Source organism: Acinonyx jubatus, chromosome A1, assembly GCF_027475565.1.
Source record: "Acinonyx jubatus isolate Ajub_Pintada_27869175 chromosome A1, VMU_Ajub_asm_v1.0, whole genome shotgun sequence".
Lineage (NCBI taxonomy): Eukaryota > Metazoa > Chordata > Mammalia > Carnivora > Felidae > Acinonyx > Acinonyx jubatus.
This window is the reverse complement of record NC_069380.1, coordinates 9,029,761-9,052,524: the sequence shown is the minus strand read 5'-3', so window position 1 is coordinate 9,052,524 and position 22,764 is coordinate 9,029,761. Positions and strand designations below refer to the sequence as shown.

At 39.6% G+C, this 22,764-nt stretch overlaps 1 protein-coding gene across 1 annotated transcript in view; it reads left to right on the top strand.

The window, feature by feature from the left end:
- The first annotated feature begins 418 nt into the window (after window positions 1-418).
- Window positions 419-22,764, top strand: part of UBL3 (ubiquitin like 3) — a 66,687-nt gene continuing 44,341 nt past the window's right edge. The window contains exon 1 of the mRNA XM_015083741.3: window positions 419-1,538. Coding sequence (XP_014939227.1) covers window positions 1,512-1,538 — 27 coding nt within the window. The 5' untranslated portion in view covers window positions 419-1,511. The remainder of the gene's footprint in view (window positions 1,539-22,764) is intronic.

Genomic DNA, 22,764 nt, shown 5'->3' with positions numbered 1-22,764 from the left:
AGACCTAGATGAAATCACTATACAAAATGCTTTGAGATTGCAGGATGTGGAGAGCGCGCTGTCATTAAAATGAATGATTCTTCTTGGAGGTAAACCGTATTTTTAGTCTGTGTGTCTATTGTGCTTGAGGGGATTTCTCTGTGCAGAATTATTTCCTCCAAATAATTCGCACGCTCACAGCACTCCTGGTAGCAGGTATCACCTAACTCCTAGAGGGCAGCTGAGCTAAAGCGAGCTTTCCTTTCCTAGCAACTGTTGCTAGGAGGGGCGTGGCTTCGGAGTCCCGAGAGGCCGCCTTAGGCCGCCCCCCCCCGCCGCCCCCCCCCCCCCGGGCGTAGACTACATTTCCCATGATGCTCGAGGGTGGTCTCCGTAGTGACGCACTGGGTGTCCGCGGAACGGGGGGGGGGGGGCGGGGAAGAAAGGAAGGCGGGGGCGGGGGCGGTGGCTGCGAGGAGGGGCTGTGCTCTGCCCGTGTCCCCGACTTGCGCTCAGGCGGCTGCCGCCGCCGCCGCCATGTTGGCTTGAGAGGCGATGACAGGAGGCGGCTGCGGCGTTTGAGACTGAAAAGTGGAGGAGGTGGAGGAGGAGAGACAAAGCTCCGAGAGGAAACCATTCCCGGGCTGAGGAGAGGGAGGACCCGGCCTCTTCCGGGGACCAGCCGAAGTCGGCGTCGGAGGGGAGGGGAGGGGAAGGCGGCGACGGGGGGTGGCGGAGGCAGGAGAGGAGCGCCGAGAAGCCGGAGACGATGCGCCCCGAGACCCGCCGCTGCCCGGAGGCGCCCGCGGCCTGAGCCCCGAGGGGCCGTGGGGTCTCCCGTCCGGCCCGAGCTCCCCGCGTCCCCACCTCCCTCCCCCCGCTCGCCGCCCCGGGCTTTCGCTTCGGCCCCCAACTAGTTAAATGCCCTTGAGCGCGGGTTTCCGCGGCCCGGCTCTCAGCCCCGGCAGCGCGAGTTGAGCCGTTTCCCCGAGCCGACCGCCGGCGCCGGTTCCTGCGCGGCCGCCACTCACTGCTCACGCGTCCATGTGTAGCCACATAGTTATCTATGTACATCCACGCCGGGGCATTTTCCTCCTGCTTAATGAGGACTTGACTCGGGAGCAAGTGTGAATCACTGCCGGGCTGGGAAAGGAGGAAGGCGATTTAACCCCCTCCCACCCCGCTCCATGTCCGTGTGTCACTCGGCTCGGTCTACCTGGCGCGGCCGGTCCTGGAGCTGCTGCTGCTACTGCTGACGACGACGACGACGACGACGACGGGGGCTGCTGCTGTCGGCCCGGGAGTTCCCTCCGGCTCCGGCCACCCAGTTCCTGGGGATTGTTCCTCTTCGCTCGGAACCTCGGCCAGGCCGGCACTGTGACTCCGAAATAACTTATTTTTTGGAAAGCACATCACGAACCGATCGAGATCGTTAAGGTTGATTTCTGTAGCTTGAAGACTGCTGCTCTTTTTTGTTTGTTGTAATTTCCCTCCCCCCCCGGTAAACATCTGGGTGTATATCAAACGGCAAGATGTCCAGTAATGTCCCGGCGGATATGGTAAGTGAAGGATAAGTTACGACACTGATTTAATTGTGGTTTCCAATCTTATTTAATCAGAAAGGATGCAGGCGTGGGGTGAAGGTCTGCGGGGGACTGTTGAAACGCCACGGTGCTGGGAGATTTGGAGAAGTTGGAGGTTCTGGTGTCCCCGTCTTAGGAAGTACCGCTTTTAATATGGCTTTTCTCATTTGGTTGTGTTTTCTGAATCATTTAAGACGATGGAGAAGTAGGGAAGATGTGGCGATGTAGCTTGGAGAAAATCTCCCCCCTGTCTGTTAGAAGCCTTTGAACACTTGATCTTAGAGCTTCTGAAAACGTCAGTGACAGTGGGCAGAGCTGAGGACGGGTGTCCTTACTAGATACAGAGGTAGACAGGAAAACGGGAATCTTGTTCTGTGACACTGACGGGATCGTTAATGCAGTAGATACAGACTTGATGTTTTCAAGCGCAGGGACGTGTAGGTCTGCAAGAAAAAGTCTACTAGAATTCGCTGGGAGCTTTTCAGTATGTCTGGGTGAACAAGTAGGGCAACAGAAATGTTAAGATGTTTTGGAATTTTTACAGATCTAGACTGACCGCATTTTGGTGCTTCTTACGGATTTTCAGGACTTTCAGTAGCAAATATTTACTCGTATGACATCATTGGACTTTTCAAAGCTAATAAAACAAATTATTGAGCCTTGAGCCTTGAATTTTGAGAACTTGAAACAAAAAGTCCTCTTGCTTATTGATGCTTTTCTTTGTGTTTCTAAAGGTTCATGTTTGTTAATATTGTGAGTGTGTTGGCTAACAGTAACCGTGCAGGCTTACAGTGCTGGGAGGGGGTGGGTTTGTGCGAATTGAAATTACACTTCGCAGTCTTAGGGACGAACATAATGCAATTAACAGGAAGATGAGTGATCTTGTTTATGAAAGAATTGAAGTTAACATAACATTAACATTTGAGTGTTCGTGTATTCCAGTGAAAAAACAAAATTGAACTTTGCTGGTTAAATTTTTAAATGTCAGATGTTTCTATAGGATCGAACCTCATTTACAGACTCAAAAAAACCACCCACCTAAATGGCTGTAAATGGCATCTTTGACCTTGGTTTAAAGCCATTTTGCTTACGTTTGATTTGCCATTTAACATGCTATTTTAATGTATAGGAACCACAATGTTCTGTCTCTTGTGTGGCCACACAGCAACTTACACTCTCTTTCCTGAGTCTTAAAACTCGTGCATCGTCCCTTTAGTTTTCCTTTCCCTCCTGGTGTGCACACCCCAGAATGGTCTCCTGCCTGCCCCATTAATGGTAGCTGGATATGGTTTCCTCCACTCCACTCTCGAAGTTGCCTAGATAGGTCTCTGGACTGAGCTGGAAAGTGCTTATTTGCCCTGTTAGTTGGGTGTTTTTCGGGCTCATCGCCCCCAGCAAAGATTGGTTCTCTAAAGCCTCCATTTTATATCAGTGCAAGGTATGTCCACTCTAAGTACTGTTCATTCTGCCACAGAAATTGTAATGAAATAGATTTGTGTCATTAAAACAGTGCCACTACTTTCTTTAGGCCCAGTGCTGAAGACAAGCGGAATGTGCGTAGCATCAGTTACAAATTGAAATGATTTGGGGAATACGGTTTCCAAGTCAGAGAGAGAGAAGGTTCGGAAGCTAATGCTCGGATCAGGGGGACGGGAACTAGTGGCCAGGTTTTATTAATAGGTGCAGTTATAAAATGTAACTATTTCTGTTTTAGACTGTATTTTAAGGCCTTGATTCGGTGGTGCTTTGAGATCCCTTGATTAAAGGTGATAGGCAAGGGCAAAGCAGTATTATGTAATAAACATATAATGCCCTGATGATGCTGTTTCAGAGTGTGCCTAATCTACACCTCAGATTAGATTGTTCTGAGTATTTTTCATGTCTAGTTTTGAAGTTGCTCAACTTGTTGGAAGTCTTGAGGCTTTTTTCCTCCTATGTCACAACCTCTTAAACCTTCATTTGCTGTTACTTCCTTAACGTTGCATTTTTGCTTAAAAAGTGCCTTCATTAGATACGTGCCTAGAATTCTCAACTTTTTGAAACGTAACATGACAAATATTGGTTAGAGGTTGTTGATTACAATGTTTTGTATTTGTTAAACTCTTCGTATCAATAACTGATAGTTTGCGTTTACTTTCAGAACAGTTTCACCACTTCGAATCCTACCCTACCCCCACCGCTTTCCACAGTCTGACCTTTTTTTTGCAGCATAAACTCCCAACTGATCAGGATACGTATGAATACATACATTTTTGCTAGGTGCAGTAAAATTTTCGAGTTTCTAGTGGTGACAGCTAGTATGTGCTGTGTAGAAACAAATGTTACGCTTTTACATGTTAATGATGCTTGTCTGTTGTAAAGGAAAATTCATAGTTGGGAGATGAGGTGGGGCAGTGAAATTATAACCTCTATCATGTTTTCATTAAAGATAATTCATTCTTGAGCTACAGTAATTGCTAAATCAATTGATGTTTTTGATAAAGTCTTTATATGACAGCGATTGTGACTGACTTTAAAATAGGTTTTTTAGCATCGTTTTTTGTTTTATAAATACAACTCACATTTCCAATTTCTTTCGAAACATTCAATAAATTTTTGTGTTTACCATAAGGAGTCTCTTTTTTTATAATCTGAATTTAGCAAATCCATCTTTTTTGGAGGGAGAGTGGCACCCCTAGTGAATGGATTTGTAAAATTTACAGTTGGTACTTTAGCAATTAACATTCTGTAAATGTGATCTATAAATAAGTGTATTTACATAAAATACTGGTTTTTCTTTTGCTAAGAGTGATTGGGTTTGAACTAAGAGATTTACTAACATTCTAGTGTAATAACTTATTTGTGAAAAAAAGTCTAAAAATATCTGAACAGAATATCATTGTAATGCATTGTGTTTAAATGATTCATTTCCTTTATGTTTGTTTTCCCAGCCCAAATCATAATTCATGATGGGGCAGTATTCATTGTTAATAATTGTAGGATGGATTATGTTAATGAGTTTAGGTTTTCTGAAAGAGGATATTTACTCTTTCTGTTAATAGTAAGGCCTAAGGCTGGGTAGATAAGGTGATGATTTTGTTTTCTGGACTGGGAAAGCTATCAAGAAATAAATTACTGTATTTATGAAAGTATTATATAAAACATTTGAGCTGCTGTTTAGAGCTTTGGACTAAAATTATATTTTATGATATCTACAAAATTGAAAGCCCCACTTAAGAAAGAAATTGGCCGTGTGAGGATAACAGCAAAGCAATTTTGGTATTTGAAACATTTTTCGGTGATGAAACTGTTGGAGAAAAGCTCTATCTTTTTAAGCTGTTCATGTAGAAATTGTAACAGATAGAACAATTTTTAGTCTGAGGTTAAATAAGATCATGATAATTTGAGTTTTTTCAGTGCTTAAGGACTATTTTTATTGTAACACGTATCTCTTCCATTTGTGGAGAAATGTGGGAGCCCTCTGGTGGACAGGAAATCACCAAAATGAATTTCCTTTCAAAGTGAACTTCTATCACTTTTCCAAGTTGAAGTAAAATGACCGACATAGAGTCTACCAGGGGAAGATGTCATGCTAGAAAAAGGCCCAGGGAACAGAACATTTTTAACTTCGAAAAAAGAGGATGTAGTACCTCACATGTTCTCCTTACCTACAGCTCCTTTTAATTTTTCTTTCTCTTGCTGGAAGTCTCCTTTCAACTATAAGTGGAGAGGTTTTATGAAGCTAAAGGGTGGATAAATAAGTACGTTTGTATATAGAAGTGTGTGACCTGAGGAACAGCTTGAAGAATGTATCTCCAGTGGAATGTTCTTCTAAACTTGTTTGCCTTGAATATGTCTTGCATTCGGTGTTCTGGATGAGACACTTATTGTTAAGAAAACAAAAGACCATTTACCTCAGCTTTGAATGCCTTTTCCTTTCTAGCTCTGAATCCTCCTCCGGCTCATGTTCCTCTCCTGTGAAAATGGCTTTTAGTTCATTTCTAGCCCTCAAGTGTGAATCCTCTTCTGTCAGTGCGTTTGAGATTCTTCTTCTACAATGACAATTATATAGATATGTCTTATTTCTGATTTTTAAAACAGAATAGATATTAAAGAACAAATGAGTGAATTTTCTTGACTCATGGAGCATTATTTTCTTTGTTACTTGTAGAAAAAGTAAATATTGTTCCATACCACTGCTAATTATGCTGTTAAACATGAAGTGTAGGATGTCGTCTTCTCTTACTACTTTGAATATGAAAAATGTAGTTTTAATATTAAGGCTTGAAATTATTTTAAATTAGTGGTTGCCTAATAATGGCTCTAGTTTTCATAATAAGGAACAGTGAAAGTATTTTAGGAGAGCGAAATGTATGCTTCTTAAATATATTCTTTAAGAATTCCACTCATTCTGGGAGAAGAAATTGAAAGTGATTGTAGAATATATGGTAACTGGAAACACTGGGGAATAAGTCATTCTAAATCAGTCAATTTTCTGAGTACATGAAGGCTCTTTTGGAAATAGTTCAATCTAACGAGTTGGATTACTGTCCTGTTTACTTAAGCATAATACACTACACATAATTTAACTTATTTTTGGTGATCTAGAGTCATCGTTTGAATAATATCGATTGGGTTCAATGAGGGTTCCTTGTTGAGTGCTTCTCTGTGTAACGTATCATTATTCTATAAACTACAGTTTCACACCCTGAACACCTAATATAGATTGTGAAGCTTTATGCCCCTTGGCTGTGTCAGTAATTTCCAAAGTGACATGAGGCAAGTCAGTTGAGATGTGAGAATAATAATATTAGAATTTGTATTGGTTCATTTTATGCTCCAAAAAGGGGGAGGCATTGAGGTTTTGTATTAATATATGGATTGTCTCTGAGGCTTTTCTAGGCCCACATTCAGATGGTTACAATGAGTGTGGTTTGCTGCGGGAACTTAGGGGAGTTGTGTAATGTAGAAGCCAACAGCATGAGTTTTCTCAGAAGTTTTGTGGTGTTTCTGTGGTATGTTACATAATTACTTTAAAAAATGCCTTTTAAAAGACCATGACTTTGAATTGAGATGGGGAGCAGAGGCTCACTGTCCCAAGTATTTAAAAGGGTTGCAAAAAAAAAAAAAAAAAAAAGGAGTTGTAGAACTTAAACCTGAATTACACATTTTATTATAGATGCTGATTTTTTCCATGGTGATAAGAAGCTATCAGTATTATGCTACCTAGCAGATATTTTTGAGAAAACAAACAGTAAGTTGTCTCTACAAGGCAAAATTGACATTTTAATCATTAAGTGAGAAAGTATCTGCTTTTCAGAAGAAACTAATGTTATGGAGAGAGCATTTTGAAAACATGTTTAGACATTTCCAGTCTGTTGAAAAATCTTACAGAGAATTTCGGTGGACTTTGGACCCATTTGTTAGAGCCTAAAAAGCAACACATTTTACTCAGCTTGCAAAAATATCTGACGTCAGGAAAAAGAAAATGTTCATAACATTGACATCTGGTAACTGACTTTAAGTTTTTCTTTTTCTTTTTTACTTTTTTAAAAGAGTTTGTTTTGAGAGAGAAAGTGAGCAGGGGAGGGGCAGAGAGAGGGACAGAGAGAATCTCAAGCAGACTCCACGCTGTCAGCACAGATCCTGATGTCAGGCTCAGGCTCACAAATTGTGACATCGTGACCTTTTTTTTGTTTGTTTTAATTTTAATTTTTTATTTTTTAAAATTTACATCCAAATTAGTTAGCATATAGTGCAACAATGATTTCAGGAGTAGATTCCTTAGTGCCCCTTAGTGACATCATGACCTGAACCAAAACCAGGAGCTGGATGCTTAACCCACTAAGCCACCCAGGTGCCCCCAGTAACTGACTTTTAATAAAAATTTGTGCGGGGGTGCCTGGGTGGCTCAGTCAGTTGAGTGTTCAGCTCTTGATTTCAGTTCAGGTCATGACCCCAGGGTCCTGGGATCAAGCCCTGTGTGGAGCTCTACGCGTGGGGCCTGCTTGGGATTTTCTCTCTCCCTCTGTCATCCTGTGGCCCCCCCCACCCCCCCCCCCCCCCCCCGCCAACACCCCACTTGCTGCGCACATGCTCTCCTCCTCTTAAAATTAAAACAACAACAACCAACTTGTGCATATTTGGTGATAGAAAAGTGATACAGTTTAGTAAACCAGTAAGTGACCTATTTTTCCATAAAGATCTATGCATCTTTGTGAACTAAGTTTTTCAGTTAGGATTTATAGCAGTGCTTTTTTTAAAGTTTGTTTTTATTTATTTTCATAGAGATATGGAGAGCAAGTGGGGAACGGGCAGAGAGAGAGGGAGGCAGAATCCCAAGCAAGCTCCATGCTGTCAGTGCAGAGCCCAATGCAGGGCCTGATCCCATGAACCCTGAGATGATGATCTGAGCCGAGATCATGATCTGAGCCAAAATCAAGAGCCAGACTCTTAACCAAGGCGCCCCTGACTTATAACAGTTCTTAAATCGTCAAAATACATTGAACTTTACAAATTGAGAAGGGAAGATTTCAAAAAAAATTTTTTTAATGCGTATTTATTTTTGAGACAGAGAGAGACAGAGTGTGAGTGGGGGAGGGGCAGAGAGAGAGGGAGACACAGAATGCAAAGTAGGCTCAAGACTGTCAGCACTGAGCCCGATGCGGGGATCTGAGCCAAAGTCGGACGCTTAACTGACTGAGCCACCCAGGCCCCAGGAAAGCAAGACTTTTAAAAAGGCATGTTAACAGTGCTGTCACTTAAAATGTTAATAGTAATAGCATTTTTAGTGATTGCAAGATTAAAACAAATTAATATTTAACATGGTTAATAGTTAAAATTGAAAACAATATTTTAATCTTTTAATTTGTTTTGGTATTTGTTTTATAATGCACATAAAATATGATTTGTAAATGAAGATACATATATTGGAGGTATATGCGCAAGCATTTTAGAGCTGGGATGTTCAGTCAAAAGAATTTAGAACCATTGCATAAGATGACTGCAGATTTCTGAGCATTTTGAGTTACTGTGTTTGATATTTATAGTTTTTTTTGTCCCCTGTCTTGTTGAGCAGTTATATTTTTCTTTGGTCAGTATGCTTACCTCTCGCTCTCTCTGACCATTTACAGTTGCTGATTCTTATTTGCTATGGATGTGGAAGACAGATTTTCAGTTTATTAAAGTATGTTAAAAATATCAAATGGTGTCCAAGTAGGATTTTCAGGAGTTGCCCTATAGCAAAGTGCATGATCTTTATTTCATGGACTTGATCATGTCTATTCTGGTTGCTTAGAGTTCTGTTCACTTAAGGGGCTCATTTTCTGATCTTAACTGTGTTTTGCAGAGATGTAGATTCTTGATAGTGAAAGGTACATGATTAAAACAATAAAATTACACGTACAGCTTTATTTTGAGCCGAGAGCAAGGAGTAGGTAGTCTTTGCTGTGTGCTTGCTATACCAGGCAGCTGCTTGGCATTTTATATATCATGTTACATGATAACATTTCCTTTAAGTGACCCTGGGTAAATAGAGTTGGTTTATAGGTAAAGAAGCTGCTACTGCCTACCAGGGTAAGACCACCAGGAATGCATCTGGAGTGAAACAAATTAGGTTAATGACGTGCTGCAGCAAGGAAGGGCGCCTGCCCGAGGAACCATGCCAAGCCTCAGTGACAGGAAATGGGAGAGGTTTGGGGTAGGGTTTGGGTCGTGCTGCATGATTCTAATGAGGAGCCGGGGGAAGTACAGACTAGCTCTGGATTGTATACCCTCAGCCACGAAGTGCAGGTGGGTTAGTAATCTCTCAGTGATCTCTCAGCTGTCTTTGTTTAGGAGGCAGGAGAAATAAAGGGCCTGGGGCAGATGTTAGTCATTTTGGAACTCTGGTGTGGCCGTGGGAGAAGTTTTGTTGCCTGTTGGTCTTCTCTTGGCCTTGCTGTGTCTTGTCCAGACATCACAGGGTGATTATCAGCAGAGCTGCTTTTTACTTTCTCACAGTTGAGGTTTAGAGAGGGTAAGGAGGTCATAGAGCCGGTAAAAAGTAGAGCCCGGATAGGAATTTGGGTCTGATGGTAACAGTGATAAGGGAGCTAAGCCCTTTCCCCCTCCTGTACCTGCTAAATCCCTGAAGCACATTCTCCAAAGCAGAATACCTTAGATTCCTTACCAACACCTCACTGCTGGCGTTCACTGCTGGTTGGTCTGAGATAGCGTGGTAAGGTAGAGCTGACACCTGTTTTATAGATCTTGGCAAAATACCGTATAACCTCTGGGTTGGAATGATTGTAATGAGCGTGGATTCTTTTATTAGTTGCTAGAATTAAAGGGGGTTTTCTTTAAACTTGTTGGAGCTTTGAGAATATATATATTATACAGTAGAATTTTTTCCTGTAAACTCACCACTTTGAATGTAGAAACTATTATTGCTTTATGTATCTAACGCAGATTTTTAATGGATTCAGTGCTTTCAGAGTATTTTGGTTTTGTTTTTGTACTGTAGATACTTTTGTGTTGCAGGTTTTCTTTTTTTTTTTTTTTAATTTTTTTTTTTTAACCTTTATTTATTTTTGAGACAGAGAGAGACAGAGCATGAACGGGGGAGGGTCAGAGAGAGGGAGACACAGAATCTGAAACAGGCTCCAGGCTCTGAGCTGTCAGCACAGAGCCTGACGCGGGGCTTGAACTCACTTACCGTGAGATCATAACCTGAGCCGAAGTCGGCCGCTTAACTGACTGAGCCACCCAGGCGCCCCTGTGTTGCAGGTTTTCTATTGATTGGTTCAAATCCAGTAGCATTTTTGTGGTCTGTATAAAATATATATGTGGGCAATTTTCTATGACTAGATTCTGAGAAGAAAATGTTCTTCCTGCTGTTGAAAATTGTCTGAGGCGTTAAATCTTTTGTTTATGAACTTAAATTAAGATGGTAATTCATTATGTTTAGAAAAAATGTTCTCATGATACATGTTCGATTTTCCTTACTTTCACATAAAATTAGTGTTTTTGCCTTAGAAATATTCCTGCTTTTGTATGCTGCTTTTTTCACTTAGTCATATGTCATAAAGAGCTATCCATACAAAGAAGTGTAGAACCATATTATAATTTTGAACTGATTCTGATGTACATAAATTGTTTAGCTAATTTCATACCTATGGGCATTTAAAAGCTATTATAAACAATGATCTAATGCATATTTTAAAACATATCTCTGTACCTCGTCTGATTATTTTATTTCGTTTTTAAAAATGTTTGTTTTTGAGAAAGAGCACGAGCACAAGTAGGGGAGGGGCAGAGAGAGAGGGAGACACAGAATCTGAAGCAGGCTCCAGACTCCGAGCTGTTAGGGCTCGAACCCACGAGCTGTGAGATCATGACCTGAGCTGAAGTCGACGCTTAATGGACTGAGCCACCTACGCGCCCCTGGTTATTTTCTTAGGATAAAACTCTTAGGAATGTAGTTGCTCTGTGTTAGATATGTGTTAAAATTTGGGGGGAAAGAGGGATACATTTTTATAAATTTAAAGCATCCTTGGAATACTCAATAACTTTAACTTTTGTTTATGCGTTACCCAGTTCATATGCTAGATTATATTTCATTTACAATGTTTGCATTTTTGTTCATGAAAGAGGTTGACTAGTAAAGGTTTAGTTGTCAAGCTTATGATGACTTCATAAAATGAGCTGGGAAATGTTTTTGTATTCTTTGGTAGAGTTTGTGAGGATTGATTTTATTTCATCTATAAATGTTTGGAAGAATTCACTGGTGAAGCCATCTGGAGTTTTCTTATGGGGATTGTTGACTCTTACATACATACATGAAGGACTATTCACATTTTCTGTTACTTTGTCAATTTTGACAAGTGTTGCTTTTCAAGGGATTTGTCCATTTTATCAAAATTTTCCAATTTGGCTTACGATTTTTTTACACGCTATCTTTTTATCTATCTATCTATTTATTTGATGTTCGTAATATCTGTAATGATACCTGCGTTTTAAATCTGCTTACTGGTGATTTGTGCTTCCTCTTTATCTCCATCAATTTTTAAAGAGCCAATTTTCAGATTTAAAACATTATTTTCTAATTGATTCCTGCTTTTACCTTTATTTCTTTCCTTCTAGCTTTTTATTTTTATTTATTTATTTTTAATTTTTTTTTAACGTTTATTTATTTTTGGGACAGCGAGAGACAGAGCATGAACGGGGGAGGGGCAGAGAGAGAGGGAGACACAGAATCGGAAGCAGGCTCCAGGCTCCGAGCCATCAGCTCAGAGCCCGACGCGGGGCTTGAACTCACGGACCGCAAGATTGTGACCTGAGTCGAAGTCGGATGCTCAACCGACTGAGCCACCCAGGTGCCCCAGTCTTCTTTTTTTAATGTATGTATTTAAGTCATGGAATTTCCCTATAAAAGCAACTTTAGCTGGATCTCACAAGTCTGATATGTTTTTATTTATCACTCAATCCAAATATTTTAAAATATCCATTATGGTTTCTTATTTGATCCGTGGGTTATTTCACCAGCTGTGAGATCATGACCTGAGTGGAAATCAAGAGTTGGACGCTTAACTGAGCCACCTGGGCACCCCTGGATTGATCCATTTATTGTCATTATCTCTAGTAATAATCTTTGCCTTAAAGCTTGCTTGCTTATGTATGTATGTATGTATTGGATGTAGTATACTTTTGGCTTCTGTTTCCATCTTTTTTTAAAACGCTTCTTTGGGGGCGCCTGTATGGCTCAGTCGGTTGAGCGTCCGACTTTGGCCCAGGTCATGATCTCACTGTTTGTGAGTTCGAGCCCCGCGTCGGGCTCTGTGATGACAGCTCAGAGCCTGGAGCCTGCTTCGGATTCTGTGTCTGCCTCTCTCTGCCTGCCCCTCCCCCACTCATGCTCTGTCTCTCTCTCTCTCTCTCTCTCTCTCTCTCTCTCTCTCTGTCAAAAATAAACATTAAAAAAAAGTTGTTTAGAAAAAGAGGACTTTTCAAAAAAAAAACAACAAAAACGCTTCTTTGTCCTTAGAGATAAGATGAATCTCTTCACATACCATATAGTTGTTTTTTTTTTTAAACTTGATAATCTGTGTGGTTTCACATTTAATGTAACTGCTTTAGCACAATTTGGGGGTTTAAATAGACCATTTTTGTTTGTTTTCTACTTGTACTATCTTTTATAACATCTTTCCTCATTTCTTGCTTTCTTTTTGATTAAACATCCCCCCCCCCCCCATGTTTCCCCTCTTAGCTTTTTTGTTATAAATTCTTTTATTATCTCCTTACTGGCAACCGTAAGATTACAATATACATCTTTGACTTATTTGAGTCTATCGTAAGTTCTTTCCTTACTGCTTCCAGGAAAATGGAAAGGCCTTACAATGTTTGAATCCCATTTCTGTATTCCATGCTTTGCTTTATTGTAAACCCCCAAAGATGACATTATTGTTGCTGTTGAGATAATAGTAATGGTAGTAGTAATTAGTAATAATAGTGTTGCTGTTTTTATTAAAATAGCCGTTACTCATCACTTTATCGTCACATTTACCCTTTTTGGAAGCCTTCATTTCTTACTGTTTTACTGCATTGACCTCTGGGTCATTTTCCTTTGTTATATATAAGGAGTTCCCTGTAGTATTACTTTCAGTGCAGGTCTTCTGGTAATACATTCTCTGCCTTCATATGCCTTAAAAGTGCATTTGTTTTGCCTTCATTTTTAAAGGGTCTTTTCTTTCTGCACTTTCAACCTATTTTATAATTTCTGGCTCCCACTGTTTCTGTTAAGTCAGCTTTGGTTTTACTGTTGCTTCTTTGAAGTCAGTGTGTTTTTCTTTGACAGTGTTTAAGATTTTATCTTTGTCTTTGGTTTCCAGCAATTTTACTATTGTGTGCTTATATATGACTTTTATTGTAATTATTCTGTGTAGAGCTTGTGGAGCATCTCGACTCTGTGGCTTGTTATCTTTTGTCACTTTGGGGATTTTCTTAGCTGGTATTCTTTATTGTTTCTGTTCAGTTCTCTCCTTTCCTTCTGTGACTACGGTTACATGTATGTTAGGTCATTTCATAGTTTCTGACCACTCACCCCTACTCTACTCTATCATTTTGGATATTTTTTTACTGATTTCAAGTTCACTTACCGTATCTTCTCTGTGCACTGTTCACTTATACCCAATTATTAAACTCTCAGTTTCAGTTTCTGTATGTTCAGGCCTAAAATTTACGAGTTCTCACAGTGTGTACATAAATTTTCTCGAGCACATTCATCATTGGTGTACTATTCCTGTCCGATGACTCTAATACCTAGATTACCTGTGAACCTGTTTCTGTTGTCTGGTTTTTGATCATTTGATCCTTTTTCCTAGGATACTTGGTAATGTTTTATTAACATTATGATGAAAAATTATAGAGGGTTTGAATGATGTTATCTTTTTACAGGTAGGTTTTAATATTCTCTGGCAGGCAGTTAGAAAAACATTGGTCACTTTAATTCATCAGTGATTGATATGACATGAGGCTGAATTCTGGGCTGTCAGGAAATTCACTCCTAGTTTGTAGCCCTTCTGTGCTCTCACTTGAAAGTTTGGAGTATTTACCAAGATGTTTCTTTTTGGTAAGCCTTGGCAATTGTAAGTACAATTAACCCTTTAACAACACAGGTTTGAGCTGCACAGGTCCACATATATGCGGACTTTTTTTTTTTACAATACTGTCAATGTATTTTCTTTGTGATTTTTGTAATAACATTTTCTTGTCTCTAGCATACTTGATTATAAGAATATATATATAATACCAATAACTTACAAAATAAATATGTGCAATAATTGACTGTTTATCTTATTGGTAAGGCTTCTGGTGAACAGTAGGCTGTTAAGTTTTGGGGTGTCAAAAGGTATATGTGGATTTGTGACTGCAGAGGGATTGGCACTCCTAAATCCCCATGTTGTTCAAGGGTCACCTGCTGATGAAAGCCCTGCTTAGTCTTTTAGTCTCTTTGCAACATCTTTTTGCTGGTTTTTCCTGCATTTCAGTCCATGTTTATGATTCAGCACATTTCTGGAGGGCAAAAATGGAACCAAATGTTGGGCTCATTCTTTGAGATTCTTTTTTATCTGAGATCCTCAATTCCTGCTCACCTCGGTAGTACAGAATTCCAGTTTTGTCTTCTCAGTCCAGTGAGACCGATGCAAACACCAGGACGTGCTTTGTGTTTGGCTTTTATGCTGTGTATTGGTAGTTGGCAAATACCCAAAGGGGAAAGAGTGGCGATCGCGAGGTGTTTCTCTTCTCTGTGGGCTTTTGGCTCCCAATGTCCTGGATGTCTTGGTTGCTCCCTCTATGCCTTCAAATAGCTGAGTTTCTTTGTTTTTTTGATTTTATCTCACTTTTATCGTTGTTTTCAGTGGGAAATTTTGTTTGATATTGCTATTCCCTCATACCTTGACCAAACTCCTCTCCCCCCGCCCCCACACTCCCATTTTGGCCATACGCTCACCAGTTCTCTCTCTCTTTTATTCTAATAGTAATTGAGAATAGCTACAATTAGTTAAACACTTAACTATGTCACTTCCCATGCCACCATCAGCCCGGCAGTTGCTTAAGTTAGGAGTCATCTTTGATTCCTCGCCCCCCCCCCCCCAGTCCATTGCCAAATATTTCTGGAACCTGTCAACTGCTCTTCATGTCCATACTACCACTCCAGCGCCAGCACCGTCTTTCTCCCCTGGACTCGCCTGCATTAGTCCTGGAGCTAATTCTTCTCCTTCCATTCGCATCCCCCTATACTACATTTTCCAAAAATGGTTTGAGTGATGTTTATAAGACATAAATTGCATTCTCTTTGCCTCTGAAAAACAGAAAACTTAAGCAGCTTTCCGTTAAAGAATAAATTCACGTAGAACAAGGTAACAGTCCCAAGGCCCTTCAGAGTCATCATCTGGCTCCTGCCTATCCCTCTGATTTTCTGTCATTTGACTTGTGAGGCTTCAGTTACACTGGGTTCTTCTCAGTTCCTCAAACAAGTCACAAGCTCTTTTCCACAGCTGGTTTGAGTCTTCGCACATTTCAGTACCTATGCCAAAAACACTTAGCAGTATACTTCTGTGCCCTCTGCATATGGCTAATGCCTTATTTTTTCTGTCCTCAGAAGATACTTCCTGACCATTATCTAAAGTTGAATTTCCTTGCCTTCTTGGTATATGCCTCTGGACTCATTAGTTTCCTCCATAGAACTTGTCACACCTTGTAATTCATTTGTCTGTCTTTCCCAGTAGACCACAGATAGGGTCTATGAGAATAGATATATATAGCTAGCACCTAGTATGGTGCCCTTTGTATAGTAAGTTCTTCATAAATAGTTGTGGATGAAAGGAATAAAGGGCTGTGATAGGAACTGTACCAAGCTTATTACTCGAAAGATTTAATCTTCCAAAAAAACTCTCAGAATAAGCCTGTCAGGTAGGTAGGTTCTAGTGTTAGCTGTATTTTATTGCTAAGGAAAGTGAGATTTAAGATGTCTGGTCATTTTCCTGAAGCCACTGGCTAGGTGGGCTTTTTTGTGTTCTTGGATTCTTTTTCACTTTTCCAACTTTTTGACCATTCTTTACCTCGCTTACGTCATTTCCTCTTCACCGTGTGTTTAAAACTAACTGCTGTGATCATACAAATATTCTGGTATTGCAACTTAAGCTTTTTGCCTAATAACAGCCAAAATGTCAGAAAAGAAATTAGAAATTTGTAATGGAAGTTGAGAAAGTATTAATAGGACTTAAATACTTGAAGTGGTGAATTTTCAGTATGGCTGTCAAGTATTGTGACTTTCAAGCTATAAAATCTCATCCTTTTGTGACTAAATAAAAAGGTTACGTTACAATTAACTACATATATTTGAATATCTATATATATTAAAAACCTATTTGAATAAAACATTTTGAATCTTTTATACCTAAAGGACATCAGTTATACAGATTTTTGATTTTTGCACTCAAAATAATTATAAAATTTCCATGGTAGACATCATTTTATGTGTATACTTATTAGTCTAATATAATAACCCTGCCCTTTTTATTTCTTTGCATTATTCATTCAGTTAATCAACAACTATTTGTTGAGGATATGCTGTATGCCAGGCATTTTTTAGTCTCTGGTATACGGTGGTAAATGAAACAAAGTCGCCCCCCCCCCCCAGTGGAGCTTACATTTAAGTAGTGGGAAGACAGACATTAAACAAATAACTAAAATGTATAGTAGATGTTCGTAAGTACTACAGAGAAAAATAAAGCAGGAAAGAGGTTGAGAGTGCTGAGAGCATGCTTGTGCTGGTTGGTTTTAAATATTGTGTTCAGGGAAGAGCTGACCAAGATACTGACGTTTTTATATGGATCTCGAGGAGATGGGGAACAAGCCATCCAGGCATCTTGAGGAATCACGTTCCAGGCTGTGCGAATACTGCCTCATTTGATTTCTTATTTTTCGGTTTCGCTCACTGTTTCTTCCGCCAGCCCTCCCCTTAAATGTTTGTGTTTCTCACGGTTTCTGTTTTCTTTCCTTCTGCGTGAACTAAGTGATTATTACCTTCCTCACAACTTTTTGCAGCAAACATTTGTTGGATTCCATTGTGCCAGATAGATTCTGTCAATAGTTAGAGCCCATCAGTTTTCTCTGATGTCTCTCGGGTCAATTTCCTCTTATCTCCACTACCTTCAGCCAGGTCTTCATCCAGATACTGGTCTGCTTTCTCCACTACTATCTACCTTTCACCCTTCCCCCCCCAGGTTTGCTTTTGAAAACACAGATCTCCTCATTGGACCGTTCTATTTAGTGGCTGGCCACCACTTAAAGGCCAGTCCAGGCCACGCTGCTTAGTTGGTGGCATTAAGGCTCTTAGCGGTCGGGTTTTGATCTGTTCTCTTCTCTTGCTGCTGCCCCTCGGATGTGGCGTGTGCTTGAGTTTTGATGACCCCCTTGCTTGACACACATCTTTCTGTTAACTGTTAGCTTCTGTCTTTCATCTTCTCTCTGCTTAGGATGCACCGTTCCTCCCCCTTCTGGTGCCATTGGTACCTGAGACTTGTTCTCAACTGCAGTGCTGACTGGTAGCATCTTGTCATTTTGTCAGGCACTCGGGCACCGTAGGTATCACATGCTGGAGGCTCCAGACCAAGTGACAGTTGAGGCAGAGCTGCCTCCTAGGAGGGACCAGGGGAGGATAGCCAGAGGGCAGGACTGCTTTTTTCCGGCAAGAGTTAGCCACAGTGTAAAGCACCAAGTCCAGAGAGATGGGGCTTAAATCCTCTTTGGGCCTAACTAAGCACCTCTGGTTCTGAGTCCAGAGATTTCTAGGTAGCGGCGAGTCTCAGCATTTCCTGCTGAACCATCATAACTCCAGATGAAGAAGGCCAGATCTACAGAAAAGCCAGGTGAAAGGATTGGAATCCTAGGCGACTGGGCAGGAATAAAGGTTATTTTCTCTACTCTGGTCCTTGTAGATATTTCTGTTTCTTCTACTAGACAGAGAATCTGTTCTTTGAGGCAAGAGAGAAGCCCTGTCTCCCTCATCTTGCTCTACTCCTAGCGCTGTGCCTATTATGCAGAGAATACTTCATGAATGTTGAATTAGCACTGCAGCTTTGTCCAGTAGAACTTTCTGAACTGATCAAAATGTTCTTATCTGTGCTGTCCAGTAAATAGCCACTAGCTGTGTGTGGCTTTTGAGCACTTGCACAATGGCTAGTGTGACTGAGGGACTACATTTTTAAATTTTATTTTAATTAACTTAAATGTAAATAGCTATATGTGGCTAATGGGCTGTATTGGACAGTGCAGTCATATATAGTTTACATAGTTAATGCTCTCAGTGGATTAAAGAGATCTCTGGGTTTTTTGTTTTTTTTTCCTTTCTCTTTCTCTTTTCTTTTGCTTATTTTCCAAGTGGTCCCAAGTTGCTAAGCTTTGGGTCCTGTTTTTGTGTGTGTGTGTGTGTGTGTGTGTGTGTGTGTGTGTGTGTGTGACTTTTCTGTTCTCTCAATGTCAGCATTCATTTTTTGCTGCTATCGTTATGTATACGGTCATCAGCCTTACTTAAAACTTTTTGGATTTTAGTCTAAGTGGCATAAAAAGACCTGTAATCAAGCTTATAGCATCCTCTTAAAAAAGAGCAGATAGGTAGGAACCTGGGAGTCATCTTTGACCTCTTTTTAACCCCAGTAAGAATGTGAAATCAGCCTTCAGGAAAGAAGAGAGGGCTAAAAATATAAATAACTGTGCACAGGCAATTGAAGAAAAAATCGTATCAATATGAGATTACATGAATTCACCAAGAGAGAGGGGACAGCCCAAAAGTACAATACCTCTATTTAGAGATGGGAGAGAAAAAGAGCAGAATTACAGGAATTTTTTTAAAAGTTTGTTTATAGTGAAAGCCACGCATGGAGAAACTCAAGGAGGAATAGTCTTGGGCGATAGTAGGCACGGCAGGAAGTGAAGAATAAGGACGAATTAAAGTCCATTTTGGGTAATATGGTGAAGGCTATGTGGATCTTAACTCACCGTCAAGTATTTCAATGGGGTCAAAACAGTGTTTTCCTTGTAATTCTTCCATATTGAAGTGCCAGGCTTCGATGGATTCAATATGGCCACTCTTTTTGAAGTCATTACTGTTTCTTACTTTCGTGTCCACATCTACCTTTTCTCAACCCTTGCTGTGTGCCCAAATGTTTTGCTTTGCTACTGTATTATCTAGACAGGCGTTAATCATTTTTTTTGCTCTGTCATTGATTCTTTTTAATCCTGCACAGGTGATTTTCCTTATTATCTAATACTAGGGCTGTTGTTTCAGTAACAACCCTTCAGTTCATGCTTTGATGCCGGGTTTACTAAGAGATGTCGTTTCTTGTTAAATTATCCATGCCCGGAGAAAGACAGTTTTGCTAAAAATTGGGGCAACTTCCTCTTAGGGGTGCTGTCAGACTCCCAGCTGGCATAGGAAGCAAGCACATGGCTCTTTCATTTCCCAAAGTGTTGTCTACTTCACACCTTTGGGACTTAGGACAGGCAGCCAAGAAAAATAAACTGGGAAAATATTTCCCCTAAATATCTTTATTCTAAAATAGAGACGGGTTCATTCTTAGGTTGTGTATAGTGCATAGAGCAGATGTAAGCTTATTGTACTTTTATTTTCAAATTATGCCAACACTGGTCTTTTCTGAAATCTCGTTTCTCAGTTAGAACCACCACATGTACAGCTGAATCCTTCCTGGAATAATTAAAGTGGCCATTGCAGTTGGACACAAGGGGAGAGCAGTCTACCCTGAATTTGTAAAACCTTTTCCTTGTTTACCAGGTGATTTGAATACCTTATGTCAGTGATAGTTACCTGGGAAATGCACTAGAGATAGTCATAAGTACAAAGGGAGATGTCTGAGAATAGGTCCATCAGAGAGTAATGAGACAAGAAGAGTGGTGCCCACCATTTTCCTTCTGTTTGAAACAGTCAGTACATATATTCATTTTAGCTAAAGAATAACTTTCTCAATTTGACCATCCTTGTTTTGTTAGTCTTAGCATCTATTATTTTTTTTAAACGTTTTATTTTTTGAGAGAGAGAGAATGAATGAGCAGGGGAGGGGTAGAAAGAGAGGGGGACAGAGGATCTGAAGCAGGCTCTGTGCTGACAACAGAGAACCCGATGTGGGGCTCTAACTCACGAACTGTGAGATCATGACCTGAGCCGAAGTTGGATGCTCAACCGACTGAGCCACCCAGGCGCCCCAGCATCTGTTTGTTTTTTTTTAAAATAAACTGTTTAGAAGGAAAGGTAATCATAATTCTGCATTATCAAGTAGGTTAATGAGATTGCCACTCAGCAATAAATGAATGTAACTTATCTTACATAGTAAAACGAAATGATACTTATCCTTTCTGTGATCTCTAGATTTACTTGTCCAATGTTTTCTAAAGGGAAGTATTTATCTGGCTTGTCTTATTTTGCCATTTTTTTGGCCATAATCTATTTATTTTATGTATTTGCATTTACAAATCTGAATTTCATTGTTTTATTATTTTATTCTAATTTTGTAACTGATTAGAAAAGCAATAGCATTATTGTAAAACTTGTAAAATAGAAAACATTTGAAAGAAAATAATGCCATATATAAACTTAGTACAAATACTATTAATGTTTTTGCTCTCGACTCTCTAGACTGTGTGTGTGTGTGCACAGTTGATGATTCATTTTGGATTGTTGTGATTTGGGGAGGTCTTAAAGATCAAATTTAAGTGTAGGCAGTTTACGTCAACTCATTAAAAAACCTTTATATATTTTTAAATGTTTATTTTATTGGGAGAGAGAGAGACACACACAGAGGATCCAAAGTGGGCTCTGTGCTGACAGCAGAGAGCCCGGTGTGGGGCTTGAACCCACGAACTGTAAGATCATGACCTGACCCAAAGTCAGACACTTAACCGACTTAGCCACCTAGGCACCCCCCAAAAACCTTTAAATCTTTGACTTTGTCCAAAGAATGAAGTAGGCTTCTTTTTAACACATCGTATCTGTACCATTACCTTTTTTTTAAAGATGCAGTCTTTCTGGACTTTCTGTAGAGTCTAATATGGATGTGCCTAATTTTAATTCAGTAATTTCCCTAAAGTCAAAGCAAAGCAAATATTCACCTAAATCAGAGTACTACTTTATTTTAGTAGAATCAAAAGGCGGAGGAGTTGGAGTATTTTTATATTTGAGATTTGCAGAAATGCTTATTTAAAGTCTTTCTAATCTCTCCAAAGGACTCAACTTTTTTTTTTTTTTTTTTTTTTTTTTTTAACCCCCTCAAATAATATTTTGCTTTATCCTATTTCTAGTTTGGAGACACGTATATAGTATATGATAATAACATCTATGTACATCTTTATAGTACACAAGAGTTTTAAAAGAATCTTATACTTTGAATTTTATTTATAGTTTATTTACTCCCCTGTCCACCTGTCAAATAAGGTAAAAACAAATTCCTAAATGTAGAACTTACAAAATTTGTACACTGTGTTTACTTTTTAGAAATTGACTTACTGAGTTTAGTCTCTGTCAGTTTATAAGCTACTTTGCTTGCCAGATCTGTTCAACCAAGCAGAGTATTCTAGTGGTGGTATTGTTAATTATACCAAAATTAATAACATCAGCACTGTTTCTCAGCAGTCCTGAGATGAGCGATTTCTGCTTCCAATTTAAGTAGTCCAACAAAGAGGGCTTTAAAAAGACCAGTTGCAGCACCTGGTGACTACTTATAAAATACTTTTTAGTTACATCTAAGTTCCTTAAGAGCCACATTTGTTAATGATTCTATTTTGGGAACTTATGTGCAGTCAGGTAATTCAGATTATGTATTTCTTTACCACATCAGTACGATACCATAAACCAAAAGTAAGTTTAAAGAACGTTGGTCAAAGTTTTTATATGCCCTTGTACTAGAGAAATATTAAGCAAGTAAGTTGGCATACTAAACATTGTTATCTGTGGAATACATATTCAATGAATAAAGGATACATTCAGTGATTAATGAATGAATAAGGAAAATGGTAGAAAATTCAACCAAAGAAGTTAGCATATTTTTTTGGAAAGGACAGAGTCTTCAAGTTCCAGGTGAAATTTAAGATGCAGAGGAATAGTAGCACAGTCTTTGTTTGAAAGGTTAGTTAGACCTACCAATAAACTTTACAGAATGGCTTTCTGAGCAATTTGATTAGTTACCCAAGAACCGTGATTCCTATGAAATAACGTAGTACAACTGTGAATAATAAATATAAGCTCAATCCTGATATGTATACAGCTTTGCTATGTCATGAGGAAATTGTTTTTTTCTCTGTGATGAATCTAGTATACTAAATCAGATATGTAGTCTACACATAACAGATTTGAAAAACACACAAACATCAGATATACTGAAACATTGCTCAGATTTCAGTCTTTTATAACAAGATCCTTTTGGAGCCTAAGTCAGTATGCCTTCTTGTCTGGTTTGTGTTATTTTCAGTATGTAAATACAGTTTAGATTAGCATGTATTGAGTGGTCAGGTGGGCAGTGTTTTAAGTGCATCAGACATGTTCAGTAAAATTTCCCAAAGTGCTATCAGCTAGGTATTGCTATTCCCATTTTATAGATATGGAAACTGAAACATGGAGAAATTGAGCACTTTGCTTGTAACTGGTGGAGTTAGGATTCAAACTCAGACCTTC